A 14,661-nucleotide genomic window follows, 5' to 3' on the forward strand; every position below is an offset into this window, starting at 1 on the left:
TGTTTATCTCTGTATTATAATACAATGTTTTTTTGTTTTTTAGCTTACCTGAGCTAGCTCAGGGTGAGCTTTTAGGATCGGTGAATGTCCGTCGTCCGTCGTACGTCCACAATTGCTTGTGAACACACTAGTGGTCACACTTATGACTCAATCATCATCAAACTTTGTCAGGATGCTTGTTTAGTCAATTCCTCGGATGAGTTCGAAACTGGGTCATTTCGGATGGAAAACTAGGTCAAAGGAGCTAAATTAGATTAGATTATTGCTTGGATGAGTTCGAACATGGGTCATCTCCAATGAAAATCTAGGTCACAGGAGCTATAAATAGAAAAACCTTGTGAACACTCTAGTGGTCACATTTTTGAACCAATCATCATCAAACTTGGTCAGAATGCTTGTCTAGTCAATTGCTTGGATGAGTTCGAACATGAGTCATCTCTGATGAAAAACTAGGTCACAGGAGCTAAAAATAGAAAAACCTTGTGAACACTCTAGTGGTCACATTTTTGAACCAATCATCATCAAACTTTGTCAAAGCTAAAATTAGAAATAACTTAAAACATCTATATCTAGAGAACTAATTGATGGATGATCACCAAACTTTGTCTGCAGCATTCTTGGGTAGCCTTTTATCAAATTGCTCATATTAATTTGATTGGCCCCTTTCAGGGGTCTCTAGGGCTAAAAATAGAAAAACCTTTAGACATCTTCTACAGAACTAATTGATAGATGATCACCAAACTTTGTCTGTAGCATTTTTGGGTAGTCTTATACCAAGTTTGCTCATATTATTGTGATTGGTCCAATCTAGGGGCAGCTAAATCTAAAAATAGAAATACCTTTAAACGTGTATTTCTACAGAACTAATTGATGAATGATTACCAAATATTGTCTGTAGCATGCTTAGGTAGTCTTTTATCAAGTTTGATCATATTAATTTGATTGGCCCATTTTAGGGTCCGCTAAAGCTAAAAATAGAAATAGCTTTGAACATCATTTCCTACTGAAATAATTGATAGATGATCACCAAACTTTGTAGCATTATTAGGTAGTCCTTTATCAAGTTTGCTCATATTAATTTGATTGGCTCAAATTTAATATCAGAAAATATTGACAATGGATAATTTCCAACACTGAAAAGCAGTTGTTTTTGGTGAGCTACTCAGGGCCATCATGGCCCTCTTGTAAAGTAATAAGGTTTTTTCCTTCTCATGCCACCACTTATTTGCATGGATTGGATTGGCCAAACCATCCTTATGCATGATCATTATCTTGAGGAAGGAGCTGTGGTTTTTCTTGGTAGGAAATTAATCTTTGGCAGTAGATGATCCTTTTGATTTTGAAGGTCAGCATCCTGCTCACAGTGACACTTGGTTTGAAGTTTTTGTTGATTCATTTACTTGAGAGGGAATAAGCCATGGCTATCGTGTAGCTTTCTAGGGACATACCCTATAGCCAGACTAGATGATCTTAACTTTTTCTGAAATCATTTGGTCAAAGGTCAAGGTTACAGTGACAATCTTTGTTTGATCAATTAACTTTAAGATACAATAAGCCTTGGCTTCTGTTCCTTTGAAGGAACTTCACCCCAAGGCCAGGAGATGGTCCCTAGTGATTTTGTGGTCAATAGGTCAAGGTCACAGCAATTTTTTGTGTACAATCATTGTCTGATCAATAACTTGAGAAAGAATAAGCCATGGTTTATGTACCTTGGTAGGGGCATTACCTATAGCCATTAGACAATCTTGTAAGGTCAAAAGGTTACAGTAACAAGTACACTGTGTTTTAATTACCATTTTTTAATCTGTAAGTTGAGAAGGGAATAAGCTGTGGTATATGTTGCTTGGTTGGAATATATGGTCACGGTCACACTTAATTCATCACTGTGTATTACCATTTCTGATCCAATAAGAGAGTGCTGGTATATGTAACTTGTTAGGAACATTTTACATGGCCAGGTAATGACCCATATTGATTTTGAGGTAATCAATTCCAGGTCATGGAAAACTTGATGTGTAATTCTTATCTAACAATATTAAAAGGCTGGAGAAAATTAATTTTATTAGTATGTCTTAATAATTGACACTGAAAAGCAAAAATGAAGCAGTGGCATAAGTGTCCTTTGGACAAATTTCTAGTTTTATAAATGTCAAGCATCAATATTTGGTTCTATTTAGAGTAAGGATCTTTCAAGTAGAGGACTTTTATTGTTTTATCAAATTCTTACTTATTTCACTTTAAAAAAAGCTACCTGAGCCTAAATAGTGGAAAGCAATATCTTTACATAGGACAATTATGTGTCCATGGACTTATTAGATGAAATTTCATAATAATAAAAGTATAAAAGAAAGAAATAAATATTAAATTTTATTTACATAGTAATAAATCTTACAAAGTTATAATATATTAAATACATGCACTGACATAATTGATAGCTTTCTCTAAAAAGCATTTATTTTGCTGTACAATATGTTTTCCTTTCATGTTTTGCAACAATTGATTAATGATGAAAATGATGAATTAATGAAAAAGATGCTATAAAATAAATGTTCACTGTGATTGACTTGTATTTGAATATCTGCTTCTCCTGTTGATCACTAAGTATGTATCACAATATTATTTCAATAATTTGATACTTGAAAAACAAGGATTTTATTGTTATTGTCACTGTGAAACTTGTACTTATACCACTTGGCTATTAAATACTTAAATCAAGTTAAAGGCCCATTATGCCCTTAAAATACTTTTATTTTCTATGTCCTGTCAAAGTTTCCAAAAGAAATTCCTAATAAGCCATTTACTAGTATCCGAACCATTTTTTGCTTCTGTTGCATGCTGGCAGTTAGTACAGATATAGTGATATAGTAAAATAATTTTGTATGGAAGTCAATATACAACTTTGTTTACATTTTGCAACTTTTATGAAAAGTGATTTCACATTACACGCCATTTTCTTCAGGTAACAGACATTAAACATGCTCTTAAACCATTATTTAAACATTGTAAAACTCATTTTTGCCCTTTCTAAAGAAGGAAAATAATTATCATTTCTTAGGCATAATGAGCCTTTAATCTTCCATTCTGGTGTATGAAGGACAGAATGATAGTGGTTAAATAAATCTAAACCATTTATTGTCCTTATTGATACATGACTGTATAGGTTTTAACTATCTGTTATTTATAAGTGTACTCAAAAGTCTGCAGATATGAATCTTTGCAGCATTGTTTCTCCTCCTTATATTCAGTGACAGGGAATAACACTGTAATGCATTTATAGGTCTGTGTTCCTGTTCCATGCACTGCCCCAATAAATTCAAGGCTGTTTCCTCGTGAGCTAATCTTGGTTCTTGTTCAATGGTTCTGGTAAGTTTAGAGAGTGCCACACGTTTATCTTCTTGTTTGTTGAGATGGCTGTATATCTTGTACTGTAGAAAGTAGAGGAAAGTTAGAGAATCCACTTCAGCACTGTTCATCCAGAAGTCGTGCAATGTTCTGAAAGCTTTGTCCTCTTCTGTAGATCGAAACATTTCCTGTCTTAATTCCTTTGGAGAACAATAGACTTCACATGGCCAAAATTGTACACAGTTTGCTACTGTGCATTTCATTGCTTCTTCAATCTGTAAATCACATCCTGCATTGTAAGTTAAATGTGCTGTTATGTAGTGTGGACAAATAGGCTCAACAATTTTAAGGTCATAATGCTTTTCAATATCACAGAGAACAATTTCGGCTCTTCTAAACTGCCCTGTACAGTATAGCATTGAGGCAAGTTTGAGTTTACTAGATGCAACATCAGCGTTTAGACCCAGGGAGATCCATTTGAGAGTCTCAGCTGATATTGTATTATACTGTTGTATGTCGATAGAAGCTAAAACAGATCCTAGCATTGAACAGACCTTTGATGCTAGAAGATTGCGAGCTGTCTTGTCTAGTCCATGACATTGAAGACTAACTAGGTCAGAAATAGCCTGCTTTAACATGTTTGATACCTGTACTGGTTCCATATTCAAAATCATGTACATTATAACTCGATCAGATAAAAAAAAACAACTTAGGCTTTCTAGTAGTTTCTTTAAAACATCGTCATATGTTCTGAATGGGCATATTAATATATTGTTGAACTTAAGCTGAAGCCTTGTACCAAGATCATCACACTTGATTCCTAGTAGTGCTACCCCGTTGCTGTTGATGATACGCTGAAGTATATCCAGTATGAAAGGTTTGACTTCAGGTGTAATCTTCCCTCTCATCAAGTTGTTTTCAGGAATAAAAAAATGTGGACAATTTTCATTAAGAATGGTAGTGTACAAATCATGAATACACAACGATAAACATACAATTAAGTTATTTTCCTGCCAAATAATAGACTGGGTACCTTCAATACAGTGGAACAAAACTGTCTTACACATGTAACTAGAAATCACATCATTAAACAATGGATTTATGAATGTTTTTATTATCATTTTCATCAGGACATAGCAGCGAATCTGTGTAATATTTAGGTTATACATTAAACATTTCTCAGCTGAACATGTTGATATCCTCCATTCAAGATCCTCATTTTCACTGCCATGTTGACCACCAACTCCAACAAGAAAACAACCAGAACTACAGCAGTATTGTTTGATTTCATCAGTAGGCCATTGACCAACACTTTGTTGGTGCAACCATTGTCTAGCTTGTAACGGCCATGTTGAACTGGTAAAAGCAAAAACTACATCCTTCTCTACTGATGAATATGCTGGACCATGCCGTACTAATCCACTCAAACTTAAAGCAGACCTTGTTAAAAAAGAATTCCTAAAACATATTCTTCCAATTCTGTCTGTTCTGATAAGGTCTGATAAAGTAGAGAGCATAATTCCCCACTCGGGGAAAGGTAGAGGTTCTTCAGGACTTAACAATTGAAGTTGACAGTAACCTGGGGATACAGAATGATCTTGAATCATCAGTAGATTTATTACACCAGGTTGCCAGTCACTCCAATCTTGTATCACATGGAAAATGTTAGAACAGATAATTAAGTCAGTATCTGAGTTTAGTCCTGGTGTAGTTGTGCCTTCTGCTTGACTACCCATTATGTATTGTCGTATCATGTTTAAACCTAATATATAACAAGACATGTTTGTCATTGATTCAAACAGAAGCGTTGCTCTCCTCCTCTTCAGTATCATTCTGGTATTCACGCCTATATCAGCAAGAACTTCTGATAGTTTCAGTGACGCTGCCTCTGTGTAATCTGGTGCTTCAGACATTCTGAAATGTCAGATTGTATAGATTTATCTTTTTTCATGTACAATCAATTTCTATCAATGGATAACTTTTCTTCTTTTTTTTCAATGATTTAAAAAGGGGAGGAACACAATTTCTATCAATGGATAACTTCTCTTCTTTTTTCAATGATTTAAAAAGGTGAGGAACACATGTACAACACCAGGTCAAGCTTAAAATTTTTATTAGCTACTGAGTTTCGAGTAAAAAAAAGTAAATTTGAAATATTACATTCTTGTTTCCTTGTAATTATTGTTCATTCTTTGATTAGACTTAGGTTATTCATAATTGTTATTATTGTCATCATCATTATTGTTATTGTTGGCCCATTATCCCTCAGAAATGCTATCATTTTTATTCCTCAAAAGCTTTTTATTTTTGGCCAATTATAATTTACCATATTCTCTTGCTTCTGTCTACTAGTCTAGATCTACACTTAGTTTACATTTTGCTGCTTGTATTGTACCGCAATATTGACCTGCGATATTTTAATATCGGTCATTATAAACCTTAAGAATTTTATAATGTATTGTAAATTGGTATAAATATAACTTAAAATTACCAGTATAACATTTTCCTTAACTAACCTCAGTGTCAAAGTGTAATACTTAAAGTTAAGTTAGTTTCATTAATTAAAGATTGTAGGAACAAACATTTAATGACATTTTTTTGTTTTCTTGTACGATTTTTTTATTATATTTTTCAAAACTTAACGTACCACTATGTTTTTTGCGTGCAAGTCACCCACTTTATGACTACATATGATATTGAAATAAAAAAATATATGTTTTAATTTTATTTAAATGAGAAATGAAACACACGATTAAACAACTCAGGTTACAATTATAATTAAAGTAAATAAAAGATAAGTAACTACAAAAAAACAAATATATATGTTCAAGATTCGAACTTGCAACTACGTGGTCACAATTCTGTTGTGCTTACCATTAGGCCATCATGCAATATTTATTGATTTAAGTATCGAGATCTATAATTTCACTAAAGATTAAGTGTAAATCATAATAAATTACGGAAACTAACAAAGAACTTTCCGAAAATTAACAAGTTTTAGAATGAGTATTGTCAAACATATGACAAATAATTCTACATACAGGGTTACTTTTTTCAGGTGATAAACATCAGGCATGGTCTTAAATCATTATTTAAACAATTATAGAATTAAAGATTTTTCCTTTCTAAAGAATGAAATATTTATTCATTTCTAAGGCCTTTAAAGAAAACAATACACTGTTATAAAATAATATAAATACCTTATATTTTCCAATAGGTGAATACTCTTTGAATGCAATGCCTCAAATAATGTATGTTGTTATTTGCTTTATCATTTATTCCCCCGCAATGTACGTCTCCTTTACATTCTATTCTGTTTCTGACTTTCAAAATAACTTAAAACAATGAATTTCTACACACTTGACATTAATTTCATTTTCCACAAAATTTAATAAACCTACATTAAATTTCCTATTAAAGCTTAAAGCCACATTATTGCCAGAAATGCTTTTAATTTTCAAAAGCTTATTTTCGGTGTCCAGTTTTAGTTTCCTCAAGCTATTAATTGGTTAATTACCAATTTAGCTGAACAATCTTTTGCTTCTTACTTCTGCCTTTTTGGTAATTAGTAGAGATGTAGTACTTTTGTTTGGCAGTGTCTACATAATTTACTACATTTAAAACAAATAAATTTCATTTTCAGCTCTACTTCCCTTTACACTTAAACTATTATTTAAATGTTATGAAACTCTTGTGAGCCCTTTCTAAAAAAGGAAATTATTTATTAGTTTCTGAGAAATAATAGACCTTGCAACTGTTATGAAGATAATACAATAGATCTTTTTCTTGGAAGCTTCCTGACGTCATTAAGACAGTAACATACTCACAACTAAAATACAAATAGAAGGTCATGTATCTTGTTAGGCCCTGAAATACCCTAAATTTTGTTACTATATATAGTAACATTATTAAGGTATTAATAAAACTTAAGAATGTTTATATTTTTTTTTTTATTAATCGGCACTTTGTCCTAGCCTTGGTTACAGGGTATTGAGTTGCCTAACTGGTTTTTAGGTGGTTTTTCCCAAAAAACTGTCATAATTAAACGATTTGTAAATTAATTTATATAATTATTTTTGATTAAGTCTCAATAAAGTACTTTATTGAGACTTGATGGTAAAAGGTAATTTTTTCAGATATGTAAAAATTGTTTGAAAACCAGTTGTATCGTTGTAGCAGATGTCCAATTTGTGTTTAAATATTAAAATATTTTTGACAGAGTGTTTACAGGGGCGTATCACGTTGGGGGGCAGGATCTGACCCCCAAGCGTCTGTGATTACAGAGGGATGATACAGAGTATTTCACGTAAAACTTTCAGAAATTATTGTTGCTATTGTTCAGAAGTTCCCGGTCATCTCGTTCAATTTTATTGTCGTCTTCTGTATCTTTTGTCCGACACCCACGTTACACTTTCTGAGAAATCATTAACCTGGATTGCCAATATACAAATATATCACACATACAGCATGAACTGACACGGCAATGTACATGATGTTCATTGAATTTTTGTGTTTTTTGTTTTTTCTAAGCATTCTTTACATGTAGCTGTTTTGAAATTTTATTTTGGGATCAATTTACTATTTATTTAGTTTAAATGATCTCCTGAACCCTAATACTCTGTCTAATGTTCTTATTCATTTTCTCTTCAACTGTACTAGTGTGTTTCTATTTTAACTTTATATACGAGTACATATTCATTATAATTTTTATAATACTGCACGTTTGTAACGTTGCTTTTCATTGGATAAATGTGATGTTTATATAGTTTTAGCTACACGGCTGTTGTCGATTCATGAAGAAATCTTACTTTTTTCTCTAAAAAATGATGTTTGCTGTATTATATACTGATAAGTGAAATATTGAGAAATATTGATGAAATAATATAGCCTTATTTTTATTTTCTGTATTTTTACTAAAAAAATGTTTTTTTCACGACAGTGAAACATATTTTGTGTATTTTCACTGGTTTCTTGCCGGTCTACATTCTACTTCTTATATTCAGCCAATACACATAATGAAAGAAGAAGTCGTCTGAATTGTATGGTCGAAAAACAGAACAAGTATATGATAAACAGAAAATTGTGATATGAAAATTATCATATTTCACTCATGGCTCCCGCCACTAGTAAAATGTTAATTTTCATACCACGATGAAAATAAATCCTGTATTTATAGAAAAAACCTGAAAATCCTCTATTTATATATTAGAGTTAAAACAGATTCACACTTTGGTGACAGACATGTTTTTCATTTTATTTTATGTATTCAGTCACGGATTTATATTACAATATTACAAAATTATTGTAATATAAATCCGTGTTTTAACTGTAAAAGTACAGCTTGACTTACAAACAGCTTTATAATCATATTCATTATTACTTATTTCTCGGAAATAAATGAAGTATATGTATTTTGATTTAGAATAATCATCATTGAAGTAAAATTCTATATACATGTATATGTAGCAGTTTCAAGTTACTTCTGTCATGTAATTTCTTACTAATTTTCAAGTATACTTGTGTGTCATTTTCTAATCATGTTCAACCCACAGTTGGTAAACAAATGTACAAGGTTTTAGCTAATGTGAAAACCTTATAAGATTACCACATATTATGGTTAGTATGTATGAAAGTAAGTAAGGAAGTAAAACTTTATTTAACAAGGCTGACACATTCAGTTTCCCGATCTTCCATGTGGGCAACAAAATGGGGCCCCACAAGGGTCTTATCACAATTCCTGGTTCATAACTATATTTTTATCTAGGAAACACTTTTTCTGGTAAACTGTTTCATGTACCATCACTCCAAAACTTCCCCAATACTGTTATAAAACAATTAAATCCTTCCCATTTCTAATTCCTTTATCACATCATTCTTACCAGGTTTTGTTTGTTGGTCTAAAGAGAAGAGTAAAAATGCACAACCCCACCACCTGCTCCTGTTAACATTTGGAAATGCAGTCTATATTTAGATGTCACATGACATATTTTTATTAAAGTCACATGATTTTCACCCATTGCTTGTAGAAGGTGCTGGCTTAATGTCAAGTCCAATTCCTAAATAAAGAAATTATTATTGTTTCTTTTCTCCATTTAATAACAATAATATTTCTATTTAGCTTTAATTAAATAAAGTGATGTTATATAAGCTCTAGATCTTCAGAAAGTTTCTTCTATAACTAAAGAGTAATTTAAGAAACAACTACATTCATCATCATATATTCAAATAATAACTTATTTAATAACCTTAATTTCCACTAGGCAGTAGGACTTCTGAAAATATTAATGCACAAAAAGAGATGCATTAAGGCTAATGCTGCATAAAAGTATAAGTCTTATTATGAAATTACATGTTTTGTTGATAGTTTTGGTATAAAGAAACTGGTTTTTTCCGTACTTTTCATGTGCTGAGCGCAAATTGCCTTTGGACAGTTATTTTGATAATGAAAATACCAGGGCCATCATTGCAATCAAAAATGCCCTGAGTCATGAATATTAAAAAACTGAGTAACAATTGCAAATGCTTTTACAATTTTATCAATTACATGTAATGCACTTTTTCTTATTATATCTGTATGAACAGGGTTGCTTTTTGTTGCTGTTTTTTTTTTGGGGGGGGGGGGGAAAGGGAAGGCAATATTAGGACACCTACCTCCAAATTGGTGTATAGACTGGTTATTTCATTTTGAGAATCTGTTGCCATGGTTTCTAGTATTTTCTCACATTGATGTGTGACAGCTTCTGTAGCATCCATAACATGCTGCATTACATCTGGTACCTGATAAGTAACATGTGATAGTTACTAATTTTTTTTCTGCCACAGTTTAAAGATATTACTAAAAGCTCAAACAACTAAGCTTACTTTCTGGCTGTGTAGTACAAGCAGGTATATAATTATTATAAGTACCTGGTACAAGTAGTAATATTAAACTATTCATATGCATTGGCCTTCCTTAACAAAACACTGAACTTAATAGATCAATGATGTGTGTAGTTGCAGCAAGGTTTATATGAAAACTAAGTTTCTCTGTTGAACAGAACAGAGACCCTAATTATGCATTATTTCACTTGTAAATGACCACATAATTTCATTAATCAGGATAAATGCCTTCCTTACATTTAAAAAGTTTACATTCTCTTGTAGGATTAACTTAGTATTTATAGAAAAATTATTATTGTGCGAATTTATAGCAAATATGAGTGAAAAGCATTTCAACCTTATTCTTTTTTTGGTCATTTTGCTCAATAAAAATTATTATTCTGGAAAAAACAGAAAGAGCGAATGATCAGATATTTTGCACTTCCATTATTGGTCTAGAACTACATCAAATGATTCAATCATCTTGGAAAAATATTTTCAGTCCCTAAATGCCATAAGACTGTGGAGTGCTGTTTAAGTAAAAAGAAGTAGAACAAAAAACATTGACTGTATTACATACCCTGTTACACCTTTCCCGAACATTACCCACCAAAACTTTTGTACTTCTTGGCACATTTGTACTTGACAGCAGAATTTTCAGTCTTGGAAAACTACAAAAAAAAATGCGTTTCAGTTTAAATAACATAATCTTTAAGCATTTTGTTAACACAATTATGACAGATTAAATGGTTCGCAAAATTCTGAAACATAATATTATACATGATATATGTTGGTACATGAATAAACTGGAACTCTATATTATTGACAATATAATCTCTATTATCAATGTATTTTTATCAACACACTTCTGTTATCAACATTTTTTTCATTGGCACATCTCTATCATGAATATATTTTTATCGACACAACTCTTATTATCAACATATTTTCATCAACACACCTCTGGTTTCAACATATTTTTATCAACACACCTCTGTTATCAACATATTTTATCAACACACCTCTGTTATCAACATATTTTTATCAACACACCTCTGGTTTCAACATATTTTTATCAACACACCTCTGGTTTCAACATATTTTTATCAACACACCTCTGGTTTCAACATATTTTTATCAACACACCTCTGTTATCAACATATTTTTTTTGGCACAACTCTATTATCAACATATTCTTATCCACATATCTTTAGTATCAACACACATGTTTCAACATATCTCTAATATTGACGTATTTCGAAATATTTTGTAAAGTGCAGTCAAGCATACATTGAACTTTTACATTTTTGACCCAGTTTAAAAGATAAACTGCAATGTTTACAGTAAATTTGAAGGAAATACCAGTTATTCTGTAAAAACTCAATACAAATACTTGAAAAGCTTACTTGTTAAGTTTAGTAATCTTCCCAGCTTGAAATTTAATTGCACCTCCTGAAAAATATATGTCAACTTATTCATTCCTGTCAAACTACTGATAATTGATGCAAAAATTCATTTTGGCCAAATTATCTGAACCACTTTCCATTTAAGTTACTGGGCTCATAGGAGGAAACATGGTTGTGACCCTTGTAGGGCTTAAACCTTCAATCCCCAGGGTTGACAGACAGACACCCTAACAACTAGGTCATCTCTCTTTATTGATACTTTATAAAGCTTTTGCACAGAATTTATCCGAAAATTCTAATAACAGTGGTCAATAAATTAGATATTATAAATTAAGAACTTGGAACATTTCCAATAAATTAACATAAAATAGAGAAAAGTTGAAACATTAGTTATACATATTCATCTTTTGATTATCTGCTGTATAAACATAATGCCCTTACTAGGCAGGAAACTTAACACACTACTATGATACAGACAAACTAAGAACTCCAAAGATTTTAAATTCATTCATTACTTCCACAACAGCATAATTGTATGGCCAATGGCCCTTGAGAATGTTGCTAAGGGTTCTAACTGGTAGGGGACTTTTGTATTGCTTGCAATACAATGATAATTGCTTGTTTATTTCAACAAATAAATATAGGACAAATAGATCAAAACCCAACACAATTTTACGAAATACTGACAAAGTCTTGTACAAGTACTATCTCTACAAGAATTTTCCTCAGACTATTAAAATTTGTCAAATGAATCCCTCAAAATTGACATACCAAATGTTGCTACAGAGTTGTCTATCCCAGATGGTGTTCCATGCAGAATTCTCTCCCCTTCATATGCCCATTTATTTATAAGTTCTAAGTCTTCATCTTTCCACTTTTTATCTCCCTTTTCATCCTGTGCCGGAACTTTATAGAAATAAATAATACATTTATGATAATGACACAAAACATATCTAGATGCCTGGGTCAAATGTTCATCATCCATCCTCATATATTCATAAAATAGCATAATCATTCATTGTTGCAAGTTTTATCAAATATTTTTTGAAGAAAGGTTAAACTGTATAAAGCTATATATAGGCTGCCCTTACTTGACAAAATTATTGTTTAAAATTTTAAACAATAAATTCAATTCTGGATCATTTCTTACATGTATAAAAGATATGATTTTTAACAAAATGCTGCCCATTAAATTGTACAGAATTACAGACCTACGAATGTACCAATATTTACTTACATGAGTATACAAGGAAACAATCGTTAGTGACTCTGACTGAATTAAACTACTTCCTGTTGTATACAACCATATTAAATACCACCAGACATAAAAGACAATATAAAATAGAGAAATACAGAATCCTTAAAGAAAGCCCAAAATGGTAAAATTGTAAAATGTTGCAGGCTCGGTTTGATTGCGCCTGTTCATGGACGGTACTGGAAAGTGCAATATACTGTCCACGCCCCCTAGCGCTGGCTTAAGCAGAATTCAACATTTAAACATGAAATGGTGAAATTTTGAATTTAGAAACATCCGCAGATGTGTTAATATGGCGGTTATCATGGAACCTTCAATGTGACACAGTAGTGCCATTCCATCAAAAGCGGCGTATGGTCCCCAAGTAATAAAAAGTGTGTGCCCTAAACGAGAAAACAATGGGCGGAACTAAATACAAGAGCGATCAGTAATCACATGTGTCGCCTCATTATGGCCAATTTCATGTTGGGACAAATTTTGTGACAGACGGACAGACAGTGCACAACTAGACTTGGTACTGATCATTCCTGTAAAGTTTGGATAAAATTGCACCAGTAGTTTATGAGGAGTAGTCCGGACAAGCTTTTGCGTATCTGGCAACACACAGAAAAAAAATATCTTTTTATCAAAGCGCCATAACTCAGCCAAAAATCATTCAACCGGAAAACCCGTGCAATATGCGCAAGGACTTGAGCTACAGATCAATCCTGTAAAGTTTCATTGAATTTGCATTAGTGGTATAAGAGAAGTAGTCCAGACAAACTTTAAAAATAAAAATTATGAAAGGGCCATTACTCAAACAAAAATTATTGAACCGGAAAATGCTGACAATATGCACAACTAGACTTGGTACTGATCATTCCTGTAAAGTTTGGATGAAATTGCACCACTAGTTTATGAGGAGTAGTCCGGACAAGCTTTTGTGTATCTGGCAACACACAGAAAAAGAAACCTTTTTGTCAAAGGGCCATAACTCGGCCAAAAATCATTCAACTGGAAAACCCTTGCAATATGCGCAAGGACTTGAGCTACAGATCAATCCTGTAAAGTTTCATTGAAATTGCATTAGTGGTATAAGAGAAGTAGTCCGGACAAACTTAAAAATTATTAAAGGGCCATAACTCTGACAAAAATCATTGAACCGGAAAATGCTGACAATATGCACAATTAGACTTGGTACTGATCATTCCTGTAAAGTATGGATGAAATTGCACCAGTAGTTTATGAGGAGTAGTCCGGACAAGTTTTGTGACGGACGGACGGACGGACTGACAGACGGACGGACAGACAGACGACGAAGAAGTGATCCCTATATGTCGCCACTACTCCGTAGAGGCGACACAAAAATGGAATTTAGAGAGGGGATCTGAGGTTATGAAGCCTGCATATTACAGACAAGATGTCAAAAGACAAATTTAAAAAGCAGGCAACATATCCTAAGGGTGATTATACAGTATTCAAGTGGGAATACTGGAACAACACAAATTCAAAGTGGCCAAATACAAGAAACTAAAAATACCATATAATATTTATACACAACAATAATGTCCTGCTGAACAATCTTTAAAGTCACTGAATTAAACAACTCCCTATCTAATAAGGACTGTGATGTGTGCATCTATGATATTTGTCTGAATTTAACAACATTCATGCATTTACATTTATATCTGTTTATACATTGTATAGAATTAGAGACAATGTATATTCAACACATGAACTTTGACTAAAATATTAAAAATATAAAAAAATGCAGCAAAAATTAACTTACAAAAAAACATGACCTTGAAATAACCAACTTAA

General features: G+C 32.3%; 2 protein-coding genes across 2 annotated transcripts; both read right to left on the reverse strand.

The window, feature by feature from the left end:
* Positions 1-138: 138 nt before the first annotated feature.
* Positions 139-9,110, reverse strand: LOC132735905 (uncharacterized). Its single transcript, XM_060722940.1, has 2 exons — positions 6,543-9,110; positions 139-5,256 (listed from the first exon to the last, which is right to left on the reverse strand). Exon 2 carries the CDS (start codon positions 5,253-5,255, stop codon positions 3,168-3,170), a length of 2,088 nt encoding a protein of 695 aa, XP_060578923.1. The 5' UTR covers position 5,256; positions 6,543-9,110; the 3' UTR covers positions 139-3,167.
* Positions 9,111-9,177: 67 nt separating this feature from the next.
* On the reverse strand, positions 9,178-13,106 carry LOC132735902 (mevalonate kinase-like). Its single transcript, XM_060722934.1, has 5 exons — positions 12,378-13,106; positions 11,607-11,652; positions 10,781-10,871; positions 9,994-10,119; positions 9,178-9,303 (listed from the first exon to the last, which is right to left on the reverse strand). Exons 1-5 carry the CDS (start codon positions 12,619-12,621, stop codon positions 9,178-9,180), a joined length of 633 nt encoding a protein of 210 aa, XP_060578917.1. The 5' UTR covers positions 12,622-13,106.
* Positions 13,107-14,661: the final 1,555 nt, after the last annotated feature.

This window comes from Ruditapes philippinarum, unplaced genomic scaffold (assembly GCF_026571515.1).
Source record: "Ruditapes philippinarum isolate M1 unplaced genomic scaffold, ASM2657151v2 ctg4677_1_1_1_1, whole genome shotgun sequence".
In the NCBI taxonomy this organism is placed as follows: Eukaryota; Metazoa; Mollusca; class Bivalvia; order Venerida; family Veneridae; genus Ruditapes; species Ruditapes philippinarum.